The sequence below is a fragment of the Planococcus citri genome, chromosome 5, assembly GCF_950023065.1.
Source record: "Planococcus citri chromosome 5, ihPlaCitr1.1, whole genome shotgun sequence".
In the NCBI taxonomy this organism is placed as follows: domain Eukaryota; kingdom Metazoa; phylum Arthropoda; class Insecta; order Hemiptera; family Pseudococcidae; genus Planococcus; species Planococcus citri.
In genome coordinates this window covers 38,145,500-38,162,330 of record NC_088681.1, presented here as the reverse complement: position 1 = coordinate 38,162,330, position 16,831 = coordinate 38,145,500, and the positions used below count along the sequence as shown (strand labels likewise).

Here is a 16,831-nt window from a genome sequence, read left to right as displayed (position 1 = left end):
TTCTTTTTAATTCGAACGCCGTTTTTGTGTTTATTTTTTCAGATGTGTAAGCATCGACGCGTGCACATTGCATAGGGTTGGTCTTGTTGGTCGATGTGAGATATTCTTGCGGTTTTGTACGGTATGGGTATATTCTGTATAGGTACGTGGTTGTAGGTCTATAGTGATTTGATATGCGAAAAAACACCTATAGTGAGAATGTCTTTGATGACAGAATTGAAAAATTTTTGCGTCTTAATTTCAATGTTTTGTTCTGTAGAATTGAATTCAGCTGAGGTGGAATGACAACGTACGATGAAAATGGTGTAAATTTTTGTCAGTTTGGTGCATTTTGTATATAGTATAGTAGTTTTTTATCTCATTCGAATGTGTAAATTATTGTGTTTCTACCCATCGTACTTTTTCAATCGTTTTCCCCTCATTTTAACCGAATGGGAAAGTACCTACGTTTTGAAAATATATCTGCATCATTGATGCATAAGTTGATGGGTGGGATCGGGAGGGGGAGGGGTCGAAGAAACTTCGGGTTGAAATGATCAGAATTTCTTTACTCAGAAGGTGTAGGTAATGACTGTAATTTCAAAAATTTCTCATTTCGATTTACAATTTTTTTTTTGCAAGTGTTCGTTGTAAAAGATATGAGACGAATTTTGAAACTTTTGAACATTTTTATAGTAAAATTAAATTTTTGGAATGGGGATGGAGTCTTTTAGAAGATGGCTTTCACTTTTCAGGGGTCCTACTACCCCATCTCGAGCTGCTTTAAATGTTTATTTAGGAATGATTAATAATATTCGAATTCTAAAATAATTTATTGGAGTAGTTTTTCCTACAATTAAACAATTAGGTGTTTTCTGACTCGGCGATTGGTAATTTTTTCAACACTCGTGTTATTCAAGGGAACAAAAATTCAGTTGCATGAAATTCTTTCTCTTTTTTCTTCTTTACTTACACGTCTGCTCCAGATTGGTTATTATAGCTGAAGTGTAAAAATTGATTCAAAATGTTCAGTTCTATGGCCTTCTTTTAGGAGCATAAGTAAGTATGTTATTAATAATTCAAATAGGCTACTCACTACCAAGATATTCTGAATCTACAAAAAAAAATCATTTTTTAATAGAAATATGAGTTATTTACTTGAGGAAATGTGATTTTCAATATATTAATTTTTTAAATTTAAAACATATCTTCAGTACCTTCACAAAGAGTGACTGCTTTTCTAAAAACTTGAATGAATTCTGTAAAAATGATTTCGATTCTCAATTTTTGTTGCAGCGCACGAAATCAAAAGAAATATTCGTGTACATACCTTCGACTTGTTGTTGTTTTTCACTGCTGCAATTAGTAGATAAACATCGTTGAATTTTTGTAATCGGTACTGAAGCTATCCGTTCCAACATTTTTTTCCCTAAAATAAAAATAATAGTTTTTATTTTTAAAATGATTCAGGTACCTTATCTAAAGAGAATTTTTTCAAATGAAATGAACCAAGCATACTCCGTTCGATTGTTTTTTTCATTGAAACACCCGGTATGTGTGCCTGATAAAGAAAGCTTTGTTCAGGGTTCACCTTGAATCCTAGAAATGAGATAATACGTAATGTAAGTCTAGGTGTGGTTACTTATAGCGTGTAGTAAGTTGTTGTGCTACTCACTGAATTCATTTTCCTCATGTTTAAAACAATTTTCGCTGACCACTTGTTTTAAATTTTGAAGCAAGTCCAAAGTTCCTGTGCTATAACAATACAATGGATCTGAAAAATTGAATAATAATTATTGCGAAATGAATTTTTTTTTCTCCAAGTTTCATCTTTGTTTAGGTGTGGATAGCTATTTGTGCCTACTTCTTGAGAGCTTGGTTAAAAGCGGCAATTGTGGTGGTTGTGCTAAAATCGAAGAAAAAGGAACTGTTAATTTTTTCTCCCAAAATATCGTATGCTTAAGTCAAAGGTGGATGGTATTAACTTACATTCGAATCGTTCCTTGTATCCAGTGCTCTGTGATTGGTGTAAAACTGAAATATTTGCGTACTTTTTTTGGTGAGAAATGATATCAGAATTAGGTAGCCTACACTAGAAATTTGACGATTTTTGGAAAGTATCGTTCATTTAAAAAAATTTTATACTTACTTGGAAAAACCAAGAAGAGAGATAACCAGGAAATTTTTGTATTCATATTACACATCATGAATATTTGCAAGCTTGCGAGGAATACCTAGTCTTGTTTATCTGATTTCTAATGTTATACTGTGAAAATGAAATGTGTCAGAGCAGGTTTTTATAAAATTTTCTACTGTATTTATTGAGGGGGAAAAAATGAAAGTTTGATGTATTGTGTACCTAACATACTTACCTACGCAGTTACGCAGATAATTATTGATTGAGTGATGTGCGCGGCGTGTATCTTGTTCTGTATTTTTTTGAAAAAAATTGTATTATCGAAATAATTCATTACTATATGTACTACATACATCTGTTGAATGAGGCTAAACGAATGATGGGGTATGCAATTTGCGCGCCTGTACCTTCTCATGATGTTACCGACAAAAAATACAGAGAAATCTGCCGTACAAATAACTTCCTTGGATGTTTTCTTACATTTGTCACGGATGAATACATCATTTGAATTGTTTCTGAACCGAGGATAAAATCATGTAGAAATTACCTCAAAATATTGTAAAAATTGTTCGCAGTCCACCTGAGTGTTCGCTAAATTAATACAAAGATGGTTGAATTGATGTGAAATTTATGGTAAGGCCGAAAATACTCGTATGACTGTGGTTGGGTGGAATAATATAAAAATTGGCTGAAATAGCACCAAAATTCTCAAATGCAAAAAAAAAACATCTTGCGCAGTTCGCAAGATCAACCGACTTTGCTCTAAATAACCCCCAGCAATTTACCAACATTTACTTACCTCAGTAATTTACCAGACATTACCTCAAAATTTACCAATTTACCCAAATTTACCAAAATTTATCAATTTACCAAAATTTACCAATTTACCAAAATTTATCAATTTACCAAAATTTACCAATTTGCTAAAATTTACCAATTTACTAAAATTTACCAATTTACTAAAATTTACCAATTTACTAAAATTTACCAATTTACCAAAATTTACCAATTTAAGTACCAAAATTTACCAATTTACCAAAAATAACCCCAGCAATTTACCAACATTTACCTCAGTAATTTACCAGACATTACCCCACTAATTTACCAATTTTTTATTACCTCATTAATTTACTTCCAAAGGTTGACACAAATTCAACAAAATAAATTACCCCACTAATTTAACAATACCAAAAATTACCACAGCAATTTACTAAAATTTACCAATTTACCAAAAATTACCCCAGTAATTTACCAAAATTTTCAACCAACTTTATTGAAAAACTGAAAATTACCCCAGCAATTTACGAAAATTTAACAATTGGAATACCAATTTACCAAAAATTACGCCATTAATTTACCAAAACGAAAATTACCCAAGCAATTTACCAAAATTTTCGACCAACTTTAATTACGAGTAATTCACCAAAAATAACTAATCATTTTATTTACTAAAAATTAATATTAATTCACCAAAAAAAAAAATTATCAAAAGTTACTGGCTACTTACCAAAAACTTAATGTTTTTTGTTGAAACAAAAATTACACTAGAAAGTTTTGAAAAATTTTGATTTTTTGTGGCAAAAAAATTTTGGACGAATAAAATTAACAAAAAAATCGACAAAAAAATTTCGCCTCTTGACTCGCGCGGGATTTGAACACCCTACCTCCGGCACACCAATCCGCAACCTTCACACCCTACCACCCCGTCTGTTTGTTGGGGGTGAGCCGTTTGCGAGATATAAGGGTTTACACAAATTTCAGCTTATCCATAACGTTGAAACACACATAAACGTTCATGTCTCCTAAACGGCTGAATCGATTTCGGCCAAATTAAAAATTTCTCTAGTTCAGTATCAAAGCAATATTGTGCCATCATCAGTTTCGACTTAAAGTTTGGAGCTTTTGAGTTCAGCGTGACACAAATTTATACATAAATTGATATATAAATAAATATATATGTATTTATATAAACTTATCTCGTTTTGCGTCATACGTCTTATCGTGATCAGCACACTTCAATTCGTCAAGAAAACCCACCCCCACCCAAATTCTCAACCATCATGACAAATACAATACCTTACTTTTCCGTTTCACGGCAAAGTCGGTAAAACAAAATACACAATATTATAAAGCTATAAAAATTCATGTTAAAGGAGAACATATTTTTGGACCAGATTTTAGGGTGGATTTTTCAAAATTATTTTCTGTGAATCATCAAATAATAACATGATAGTTGACCATTAAGATACTCCACTTGGATTTCGGTAATAATTGGATTTTTGGAAAAAGGATGGTCCAAATTTTCCTTGGAAATTTTAGTCACCCAAGATGATTTCTCAATTTTTTTATGTTTTCATTTTCAAGTAAGTAAGCAAAATGGTCAATTGTTGACAGAAACTTGATACTTTTGAAACACGAAATAGGTACCGTAAATTTTTTAATAAGATCGCTTTGAAAATCCGTTTCTATTTTCTTTCGAGTTTCCTGAGCTGAAAAACTACCATTCCAGAGATTTCCAGCTGGGCTCTTCAATTGTATCATTTCCAATTGACCTATATGTAGGTGTAGAATATCGGAAAAGAAGCCAAAATGTTGAAAATGACAAAATTGGCTATTTGCCTGCCTGGTCCTCGGGAACAATAATTTTTCACGTAATAGGTAGGTAATATTCCATTGAATAGAATTGCAGTATTTTTGTTTTTCAAAAATAGAATCTGAGTTTAAAAAAGAGAGGAAGGAGAGTATTTTTCATTTTCGAAAGAAAAATTGAAAAAATTGGTCGAGTAGGTAGTAGGTACCTTTTTGATGCAAGAGAGATTTCCAAAGTTTCTGTAAATTTTCTAAATTTTGGTTCAATGTTTACTGTTGTATTTCTTCATATTTTTTTCAAATGAAAGGGGGGAGGGTCATGAGAAATTTTGCATCCTATAGGCTTCGAAGTGTGGTAAAAATTTTGAAATTTCATCAATCGGATTTTTTCTAGTTATTAAAATTTTTTTTTTTTAGAGAGATTTGTTTCATCTAATTACCCCCTTCGACACCATTTTGAATTTTGATATTCTAAAAGCATCACAATTAGTGTTGCCAACATATTTTTCGTGCACTCTTAAGACTACCCCAAGATCTCGAGAAATTCCCAATTCCAAAAAAATCAAAAAGTCGCAAGAAAATTCAAAAAAATTTCAAAAATTTTCCTTTTTTTATAATTTGGAAAATTTATTTAATTTGAATAAAATTAGTGGGCAATTATCAAAAATCTCAGAGCAGTGTTTAGCTTCGTAAAAATTTTAGTTTTTTGGCATTATTTCTCAAAATTATAATTAAGTATGTTCTTTAATCGATTGGGTATCGAGTTTTTTGTCAATGAGAATTTTTGAAGATCAAATTATTTCACTCGTTACCAGTAAGTTACATATTTCTAGGAAAGGTTTTATTCTTGACAAATTTGAAAATATCGTATTTCAAAATTTTTCAGTTCAAAACTTCCGAAGTTGGTAGCCGGCACTCTTTTCAATCTCATTCAAGAGCTTGGAATTCCCTTTACAACGATACTCATGATGACAAAAAATCCCAAGAATTCCAAGATTTTTCAACCATGGATTTTAAAATTTTCTTCGTTATTTTCACGCATTTAAATAGTCTTACCAAAGTTTAACATCACAGTGTGCTTTTTAAATCATTCGATAAGAAAAAAATCAATATTCTCATATAAGTAAAAATTCTGCATAATAATCTCAAATTCTCCTCCCCCTCCCCAAAATAGGCCTCTAGTTGCCCACACACCAAACAGCTAACACTTGTGTGACCTTTTGAAAGTTGAATACTACATTATAATGAACCACAGTCAATTTTCCTGCAACCCTATCACCTCATCCACTATCCGGGGAAATCCCCCGACGACATTTATCTTACCACGCCAGCATCACGTAGGATCCTAGCCCGAGCGTACTCATCGCCGATTTAGTAACCACCATAGCCACATATTTATTTGGGAAATCGTTGATGTTGCTGCAACGGAAATATACATTATATATAAATCCGAGTTATTCGATTTTTTTATATTTATACCGATGGGAAAAAACCACATACATCTCGTTCTCGATCGATATTCTGCTATCGTGGTTTCATGTCACCCGTTTCTCTAAAACATGGTGTATAAATCAGGTGGTAAATCGAACTCATTCACACATCACACAGCAGACTTCACAACTGGTACTTGAGAACATGACACAGTGCTCGGCGAGAAGATCAAAAGATTGACAGGTCCTTTGATCAATGGATCAATAACGACTTTATCGTTGACAAGATACGAGCCGCGTTGAAAAAAAAATATCACCGGGGAAACCTCTCTTTGTGACAAGTGTTTTATCGAAACAAGATGACAGGGTGATGAGAGAGTACCGCCACCTACATCTACACCTCGTACCTTCACCTTCTCGCCATACACAGATGCGTTGAAAGAAAAAATACGTGTATGAGAAATTGACACTCTCAGCTCCTGTCTTTTTTTCCCTTTCGCGGTGCTTTTTGTTCAGCCGCAGTGTATTGTGTATAAGCTGAAAAACAGCCCCCCGAAAAAAAAGAGAAAGGTAATCGGTGTTTGTAACAAGGGGTTTAAAAGAACAACTTCATTACCTCGTCATTGTACAATATGTATACTTGAAGGTAATTTGATACCGAATATTTGGCATGTTCCATCGTGTGTATTTGGCTTCATATAGGTACATACATACGAGTATATTGGGCGTGTGCGCACCTTGTAGAGTGTATTACATATCGTAGGCCTACTATGTATGTAATGTACTACATGGAAGCCACATAGGCTTATATACCTTCCTGTAATGGACTACGCAATCGACTATTTGTAATTTTTTTCTACTCTTCCGGAGTTCGAATGTACTCGTGATTAAAATGTAATAAGATACCGATTGTATGGATTCGATTGCTACAGCGTGTGTGTATGTGTGTGTTTTTTTTCGTTTCTTGCGACGTTTGGAAAATGTAAATCTGCGCTGGGAAATAAACGAGACTCGATAAATTTATTTAGTTTACAACTCGTCGAGAGAGGTTTTTTTTTGCGAAACGTTGATTTTAGGTGGATTTCCTTCGAGCGAATTCGGTTATTGTCATGTATTGATTTATGGAGAGAAATGAAATGAATGAATTGATGTACTTGTGTGAGGTCGATGAGACTGAAATTCCAGAAAACAGGGCTCGCTGCGTACTCGATTACCTACTGTTTAAGTAACCCAGCCACTAAAATTACCAAAAATAACTTTCATTACTTTTTTTTTTTTTTTTGAAATTTTGGTTATCAAAGTAACTTTTTTAGAAACAATTTTCAACAGTACAATTTTTCCAAATGTTGGCCCGACTTTGCGAAGAAAATAAGAAAAAATGTTGAAAAATATCAACAGTGAGTAGTAAGTGAAAGTGAACACTTTTTCACTTGTTTGGTTATGAAGCTCTGCCTTTTGCTAAAATTGTCAAACTCGATTTTTGCTAAAAAAAAAAAAAAAAAAATAGCAACAAATGCTTTTTTTTTTTCTTTCTTTTTCCATACAGATTTGTCAAAAAGTCACGTTTTGTGCTAACAAATCGTGAATTTCGTGAAAAAGTTCTAGAAAGTCACTCCAAAAAAATGCCCAAAAGTCTCATTTTTTTTGTAGAGATCGTCAAAAATTTCCAAAAAAAAAGGAAATTTTGCAAATTTTGACAGAACATTCCCCCTTTTAGCAAAATTACTGAAAAATTCACTCTTTTCCCCCAAAAGTTAAAATTTGTTGACAAAAAAAGTCTTGCTTTTTACTGAAAAATTGCAAAATAACCCTACTTTTTTGACAAAAATTGAAAAAAAAACACTTTTTTGCCAATAATTGTCAAACAGTTTTGATTTTTGCAAAAATTGCCACAGTTTTTCTTTTTAACAAAAATTCTCAATTTTTAGGAAAATTGCCAAAAAGTTTCGCTTTTTTTTGGCAAAAATTACTTTGAAGCATTGCCTTTTAATAAAATTATTGCCAAAATATCGTTTTCTGCTAAATGTAACAAAATGTCTCGTCTTTTGTCTAATTTACCAAGTCTCATTTTTTTGCCAAAAATTGCTAAAAATTGTAAGTATGTTTTTTTCAAAAAATTCCAAAACCATTTTAAATCAGTGGGTGTGTGTTCAAAACCAAGTAAAAAACCAGTGGTAGTGACAGACACCATTTAAATCAGTGGTAGTGTTCAAACCCAGGTAAAAACGAGTGGTAGTGTTCAAACCCAAGTAAAAAACCAGTGGTGGTGACAGACACCGTTTAAAACAGTTGGTATGTTCAAACCCAAGTAAAAAACTAGTGGTAGTGACAGACACCATTTAAATCAGTGGTAGTGTTCAAACCCAGGTAAAAACGAGTGGTAGTGTTCAAACCCAAGTAAAAAACCAGTGGTGGTGACATACACCGTTTAAAACAGTTGGTATGTTCAAACCCAAGTAAAAAACTAGTGGTAGTGACAGACACCATTTAAATCAGTGGTAGTGTTCAAACCCAAGTAAAAACCAGTGGTAGAGACAAACACCATTCAAATCAGTGGTAGTGTTCAAACCCAAGTAAAAAACCAGTGTTGGTGACAGACACCGTTTAAAACAGTTGGTATGTTCAAACCCAAGTAAAAACACGGTAGAGACAGCCACCATTTTAAATCAGTGTGTGTGTGTTCAATAAACCCAAATAAAAAACAGTGGTAGAGATAGACAGCATTTAAATCAGTAGTAGTGTTCAAACCCAAGTGAAAACTAGTGGTAGAGACTCACGCCATGCCATTAAAATCAGTGAGTGTGTTCAAACGCATTAAAAAAATCAGTGGTAATGACAGATTTTCCCAATGTGTCGCTATTTACAAGAAATTGCAAAAAAAAAATTTTTCTTCAAAAATTTCCCAAAAAAAATCTCTTTTTTTTTCAAATCACAATGTTGCAAAATCAAATTTTTTGATTCTGATTAAAAACGAAAAGTTCTGTTTTTTGGTTACTAGTTGGTTACTTTTTCAAGCTTTTTTGGCTACTAAAGTTACTTTTTTTTGGAAAAAAAATGAGTGCGATAGAGCTCTGAGTAAATCACGTTCTATTTGTTTTTAAAGTATTGGCCAATATAAAACGATTGTGCATACATTGGGGTGGATCGCGAAGAAAAAATGTTGGGGGATTTTGACCAAATTCAGTGGTATGAGTCTTCGAAGAGGAGTCATTTTCGGAAATATTGTGTTTTTTCGTTCTAGCTCATATCCAACCTGCTGTGAAAAAAATAGCCCATTCAAAAAAAATACCTACGAGTATTAGGTAATTGAGATTCGGCGTCGATCTTGGCCAAACATCCAAGACCACGTATTTTAGGGTTCTACGTATTGAGTGGTTAAAAATTTGCAAATCGCGCATTTTTGAGTAAATTTGCGTTTTGAAAATTTTTTCTTCTGTAATATTTTGCATTCATTAAGCCATTACATTGAAAATTGTCATTTCTGAAACGGGGGAAATATTGCAATTATTGCCAATTTCAAAAAGTCGAGAAAATAGCCAAAAAGTTATTAAATTTTTTCGATTTTTTGAGACTAGCTTTAAGGACCAAAAAATTGGCTCCACTGCATCGTACGTATTTTCCCAGTTTCAGAAATTTATGTTTTGCTATGTTCAAAACAGCTTAGGTAAAAGTTATAGCAAAAAAAAACTCAATTTTTTTAAAAATCCCCCCTTTTTGAGGACTCATATATCTCCCTTCCAGGAGCAAGTCTGGAATTTCAATTTTTTCTGAGTGACTCTCAACTCAAAATGAACTGTTCTTGTCAGATGGGACACAAGAAAAACTTTTGGTCACTTTTTCCAATACTCACCTTCCCCCTTCACTTGAAGCACCTGTGGCACTTCTCCCCTACAACAGTTTGAAATTTCAAACACGAGACACTAAAATGAAACTGTCTCAACTGAAAATGGTCAAAATCCGAAAATGTTTTATTCGTTCGCCGCGCCTTAATGCTCATCTGAAAGCGACCAGATGAAAAGAACAAATGGTTCGCGAGCGTGAAAAAATTACTACATCAACCCTGCGCTTCGTTTTCTACCCTTACACCTCGCATATAGAATACGCGACGTTACGTAAGATTCGCCTTTATAGTATATTAAAATTCAACTGAAGCTGGGCTTCTACTACGTTGATATATCTTAATCCGGACACGTAGTACCTGAAGATTAAGTACCAGTCAAAGGGGAGTGAGATTAAACTTAATAAAGTACTAGGCTGATAAGATATAACGCGAACCGAGGTACCGTCAATGTCAAGCCAATTACTGTCACAGTCGTTTCGTTTTCGCTACACACAAACGTCCTGCTCGCCTTCGCCCCCAGCTTATGGCAGCAATACACGCCGATGCTCGATGAGAAGACAGCCTAGCAGCGAAATTTGTTGAAAGCTAAACAAACAGTGCACTGCAGCGGCAGCAGCGCGGCGAAGACTTGGAAACAATTTGCCCATTACTCGGCGAACTTTTGCTAAACAAAATAAACAAACTTAGCGCGCGCGGGTAAAAAGAGAAAAACACAAAATGCATTTGGACTAGGGAATTTCAAAAGTCTTGACAGGTAGCAGGTGATTTATGATTTTCAAAGGGGGAAGAAATGATTCAGTCTAGTTTTCAGGAGTTAAGGTAAACGACTTAGTAAAATACGGTCTCCGTTGAAATTTATCTTTTTTGTCGTTTATACTGAGAACAGCACACAGCACACGGCGGCGGCAAAAGCAAGAAAAAATGCCGACGCGAGGCGTTATAGGTTGGTATAGTAAGTATATACGAGTCGGCAATGAAGGCAGCCGAACGAGTAAGCGAGACAGAAAAGCCAGCCCGAATTCCAAAATCAGCCTTTTCTCCACAATGTAGTAACTCTCGCGAGTTTATAAATTATTTAAATGACTTCTAGGTGTGAATTTTTTATAGCATTCTTGTGATTTCAGTTGTTTTAAATTTGCCAATGCTTCCTTTCCTCCCTCTAGGGCTCATTGTTGTCGTTGTCGTTGCCGTCGTCGTCGTTACCATTTTCTTTGTGACACGATGTGTATATCGCGATGATTTTTCCATTTTATTTTAGCGTGCGTATTTTACATATACGAGATATCCGAAGAGATAAATGTATGTGAATCTGCAAGTTGCCACGCTTTTTCAGCCGAATTTCCTTATCGAAAAAGAAACCGAAGGATTGTCTAAAATTTGGGTATTATTTTCATCATCCGGAGAACTTCCCAAAACTGGACACATCTAGATCGAAAGAGCATGGAAAAAATATCACCAGCCAAAATTTTTGGCGTTGAAGTGTATTTTTCAATTTTTTTGTGAATTTTTGAAAATTTTTGGGCAAAAGATAAGAAAAAATCCAAGTTTTGCCAAAATGCTCTAAGAAGCTGAAATTTGAAATAAACCCTATTATTCAACTCGCCAAATAGATTGGAAACGGTTTCAAAACGTTTCGAGCAGTTCTGGAGCCTCCAGAACATTTTTGAAACTGGGAATTTGCACAAAAAATTGAAATTAGTTCTGCATTCTAATTTCAACATGGTGAGTCGACTGGACGTCGTCAGTTTGAAGCTCCCAGCAGTGACTTTTTAGAAATCCAGGTTTCCAAAAACTTCCATAAAAGCTGTCCAAATCAACTTTAGCACGTATACTTGAGATGGGTGCTTGTTGGTGACCCACTGGTGTTCTAGTTCAAAACTATTTGCAGGTTCCACCCTATTTTTGACTAGCTGGACGGAAATATGGTTTCGAACTGGAACACCTCGATTTTGGAAAATTGGAAAAATAATGTGTTGTCAGTCCAGTAGGTCATTAATAAGCACCAATTGCGAGACTACGTGCTAAAATTGATATGGAAAGTTTTTTGTCGTCTTTTTTTTTTGGAAAACTGGAGTTTCCAAAAAGTCGATGGAGGCTCCAAAATGACTTGAAATCTCCTGCAATTGGCTCGAAATGTCAAAAACGGGTAATAAACTGAATTTCAGATTTTTACGTCAAACGCTGAGGAAACGAATTTTTGAAATTTTCAATTATGAAATCGCAGGATAAAAATACACTTTCATATGGAACGTGCTGGTCTTAGAAAAATGGCGTGTAATCCGTCAAGTGAATCACCGACAAGCACCAATCTCGAGCATGCGTGCTGAAGTTGATTTGGGCAGATTTTATGGAGTTTTTTTTTTTTTTTGAAAAACTGGAATATTTGGGGAAATTATCTAGTTTCAAAAATTATCCGGATCAAATTGGTTCGAAACCCGTTTCCAATCAATTTGGCATGTCAAAATTGAGTATACCCCAAATTTCAGCGTTTCAAGTCAGGAGAAAAGGAAGAAGATGAGTAATCTCTGAATAGAGAATTTCAAAAATTCTTAGAACCACTGCATAGAAATGTTTGGAGATTGGAATTAAATGATAAGGTATGCCCAGTTCCTGGAGTGTGACAAAAAATGATTCAATCACTGATTTTTTTTTTGAGTAAAAGAAAAAAAGGTGAAGATTTTCAATTTCTTGAAAAATTTTTGACCCAGATTTTGGACCTTTTCTATTTCATGTTTATGAAAGAATTTTTCGTGGTCGAATAATGAAGAATTTGATAATTTGAAGGACTTTCAATTCGTTGAAATCATAATTGGCCTGGAATATTTTTAAGCCAGAATTAAAAAATTGAACTTTTATTATATTTTTTCAAAATTTTCAGACATTTTGAGAATCGTTGAAAAAATCTGGTTCCAAATAATTGTCATTTTAAGTACCCCCTAAATTAATTTTAAAATTCATATTCGCCAAAAATTCTTGAATTTTTTATTTTAAAAAATCACTTTTCTACAAATTTTGTATTTTTGCTAAAATAATGCAAAAAAAAACACCGAAAAATCATTTCTATCAGGTCATCGAACTTTCTTCAGAGGTTCTCAAAAGTCAACCTTTCGAAAACTTATCTCGATCAACACTTGAAAATTTAAAAAAATGAACTAAATTTGCAAACTGGAAGCAGTAACTATATGTCAAGCAAAAAAATTACGTTTTGATGCCAAAATTGAACCTTTTTCTAGTTTTTCAAATCGATTTTTAAAAAAATTATCCCAATCAAATCAGTATTTAAAAAACAAAAAAATGAATAAAACTTATCTCACTTAATATTCAAAAATCTAAAAATGTGACTAAATTTAAAAATTGGAAAGAGAATCTGTCTCAAAAAATACCTACTGGCTGCGAACTTGAGCTTTCTAGCCAAAGTCGACTTCTCAAAAAATTATCCTGATCAGTATTTTTTTTTAAAACAGAAAATGAAAATAAATTGCTAATATGACGCACAATCCACCATCAAAAACAGCTCATCAGCCTGTAACTGACCCGGGGTCCTCAAAATCGATTTTCTAAAAATTATGTCGATCAACACTGTCTTGAAATCGAAACGTAAACTTAATTACAAACCTTTTTACAGCATTAATTTTCTGCAAAAAAAACTACAATTTGGGGACAAGACTTGAGTTTTCCGACTTGTCAGGGGTTCTCAAAGTCAACCTTCCAGAATATTATTCCGATAAATATTTCCAAAACCCGAAAATGAAACTCAATTTGGGTACATTTTCATTGTTTCTCATCTTGGACCCAAATTCGATTTTCAAAAATTCACCAAAAATCGAAAAATGTGCCTGTAAAATTTGCCAAAAATGCATGAAAAATTTTAAAAATTGTGCAGCACAACTCAGGATAGGTACAGATATGGTTTCCTATGATGTAGGAGATTCTGGTCAGGTAGGTGCCAAGTACACCTCGGATGCAATTTCAAAAGCAAGTTTGGAAACTCGCAAAATGTCGACTGCAAGTGCTTATCAAATATTTGACCCTCTTTTTTAATCCTAATTTGGACATCTAAATTACCGATGTTCGACTTAACGCCAAACGCATAAAATTTATTTATCCAAAAAGGAGAGAACAAGGGATTTCAACGTACGAGCAACGTATTTCGACATTTCCAACTACAAAAGGGGATTATTAAATTAACCGATCTCCCAGGACCACCCTCAAAGGTTTTCCTTCTTAATAGAAAGTGTATTTTGTGTGCGAGCTTTCAACAAGCTTTTTATTTACTTTCTTATACCTTCGCTTCTTGCACGTTGCTCGTCGTCGTCGTTGTTGCCTCGTGTATAGGACTACAAATCGCAAAGTCCATGCAACAATGTTGCCAAATCAACCATCTGCACTTCTGCAGCAATAACGTTTATAAACAAATCGGAAGCTGAGAGGAAATTTTTCCGTAAAAATACAATAAAAGTCATCTCGCCACGAGCCCGATGCCTCCTGCGTCCTGCACGTCTCTCCGACTTGCAAATTATTAATAGACTGTGGGCGGTTTCGAAGTCGTACAAGTTGCTTTATTACAATCAAAAAGACAAGATTAAACGAAACTTAGCTTCCGGTAACGAATATATTGTCAAACTTCGAGAAAGTTTAATAAACTTTAGATGAACTTTTGATAACTTAAGGCAACAACTCAATTAAAATCGGCAAAACGCGCGCCACATTCCTGAAAAATTAAACAATCTGGAAACACACCAACTTGCGAGTCGTATGCTTATATTTCTATCGCGAAAACCACGCCAAGCTGCCTCACTTTTTAATACTGCGGGGAGTAGTAAAGCTTTATTATAATTATCTTCGAGACGTCGTGTTTTTTATTTCCTATTTCCTTATACTTACTCTCTCACTGCCTCCCCCTGCGTTCTCTTTGTCGCGATGTCTTCTCCTTAACCCCTGGATGGCCCTTTTATTCGAGTATTTTTCTTTAATTTTATGCCCAATGAGACCATATTTTTCGCGCCGTGTTTCCAACTAAGTCGCTCTAACTGAATTTAAACTGGCTTAAATGATTCGCCGAGGAGTACCAGTCATCATCGAGAGAGTTTTTAATGCTCGAGTATATGGATGAAATATTCCATATTTTGAAATATTTTTCCATAAAAATCTGCGTTTGTTTAGGCTATTTTGAAGTTATATACCGATCGTTAAATTAATTTTGAAATAAAACGCGAAAAGCTGGATCGGTTTTTTGATGAGAATGGGCAAATCAACTCAATATGAATTGAAGTGCTTGAAAATTTATAAAATGTCGTTCAATTAATGATCTTCTAAAGAGGATCTAAACCGTCCCTTCTCTGGATTCGACCAATTTCTAGGCAAAGCTTTTGAAAATCATCTGGGATTTGAATAAAAATTGTCAAAATTTGAAATATATTCTCCCTCTCTACCCTCTCCTTTCTAAGAGCAGTATTTCATCGTACGAGAACAATTTTTGGTAATCAAATAATCGGCATCTTTTTTAAAAAGGTATACTATAGCCGATAAAATGTTTTTATTTCGTAGTCGTAAACGATCGAAAGTATATATTTCGATATTGAACGAATTACCGAGGGTCTTTCACACGACAAAAGCTCGAAAAACGCACTAAACCGTGTGTATGAGTGTACGAGATCGTAAAAAAACATGTCAAGATTCGCATATGTCGTCGTTGTAGTATAAGGCGCAATACCCTGCGCCATTTTATGTAATCGCGATAACCATAAACCGCGTCAATGGAAATTTATTGCGAATTGTACAATTGGTCTACGATAAATCTGCGCCACGGCGAGCGTCGTAGGTAGGTACCTACTCGAGTCACGCTATTAAAAAAGCTTCTCGCGTATATGAATAAATGGCCATATATACGAGCAGCAGAGAGATTCACCTACACACATTGTCTCATGTTCTGTGAGCTCTTCGTACGTATACATATGTACATTACATACATGTCTGATGTATAGTATTTTTTTTACGACTTACATATATGTACGATTTTACTGCTTTGGTTTTTAATGAATTCGTTGACGAAGACGATGCAGACATCTTCGCGAAAATACCCCTTCACTTACTCGCTCACTCTTCGTTTGCAGTACAATTATCTTCAAGAAGGGCATTAATTTTCATTTCGTTATACGAATATGTGTACGAATAAGGTAGGTACCTAATACTGATGCAATAACAAAGGCCCTCAGATATTCTACATTCTCTGTTCTCTGTCATCTCGTTTCTGCAAATTCTTCAACGTGTCGGCAAGTTTTCGCGCCACGCTGATGAATAATGATACGTTGAGATTTTACAAGGCTTTGAATTTTGTTAGATTTGACATTCGAGGGGTGTAATGACTCGAGGGTTGCTGTATGGTTAATATTTCACACTTATTGGACTACGAAATGGTTTTACTGCTAATTGTACGTCGTCTTAGATGGCCCTGATATCGATGTGATGGTCTCAAGTGAGATGAGATACGGTAAGCCGGACGATTATATGACAGGTGCAAGGTAAACTTTGGGGAGTATTTATGTCGAAGAGAATGTAATGACAGAGCTAGGTTTGGAAATTATTCTCGAGAAGGGAACCTTTTGAACTGACAGGTGGCATTTTCCGATTTATACGAAGTCAAGCTAGATCGAAAGAGCGTGTCCTAAAACCTCTATGAACAAAATTTCAGGAGCTCGAGTACATTTTTTGATTTTTGGTAAATTTTTGAAAATGTATAAAAAGTTTAAAAAAGCTGTTTTGGGAGCGATTTTTAAACATTCTCGTGAAACATTAATTTATTCGATCAACATGAGTGTACCTATATAATACCTTTAGTTCAACAACTACCAGTTT

At 34.3% G+C, this 16,831-nt stretch overlaps 2 protein-coding genes across 2 annotated transcripts in view; one reads left to right on the top strand and one right to left on the bottom strand.

Annotated features, from left to right (window-relative positions):
• LOC135846624 (kinesin-like protein CG14535) overlaps positions 1-16,831 on the top strand; it is a 221,207-nt gene that overhangs the window by 65,925 nt on the left and 138,451 nt on the right. The window lies entirely within an intron of this gene.
• On the bottom strand, positions 798-2,267 carry LOC135848149 (uncharacterized). Its single transcript, XM_065367954.1, has 9 exons — positions 2,129-2,267; positions 1,969-2,013; positions 1,844-1,885; positions 1,655-1,753; positions 1,498-1,578; positions 1,310-1,408; positions 1,197-1,238; positions 1,076-1,093; positions 798-979 (listed from the first exon to the last, which is right to left on the bottom strand). The coding sequence occupies exons 1-9, from the start codon at positions 2,184-2,186 to the stop codon at positions 945-947; spliced, it is 519 nt and encodes a 172-aa protein (XP_065224026.1). The 5' UTR covers positions 2,187-2,267; the 3' UTR covers positions 798-944.

Bases quoted from the DNA above. Each gene is read 5' to 3' on its own strand.
- LOC135848149 (XM_065367954.1), bottom strand. From the start codon at position 2,186: ATGATGTGTAATATGAATACAAAAATTTCCTGGTTATCTCTCTTCTTG. The intron at 1,754-1,843 runs GTAGGCACAAAT...TCAATTTTTCAG, and splicing joins TTTAACCAAGCTCTCAAGAA to ATCCATTGTATTGTTATAGC. The intron at 1,239-1,309 runs GTATGTACACGA...TCATTTTTACAG, and splicing joins AAAACAACAACAAGTCGAAG to AATTCATTCAAGTTTTTAGA.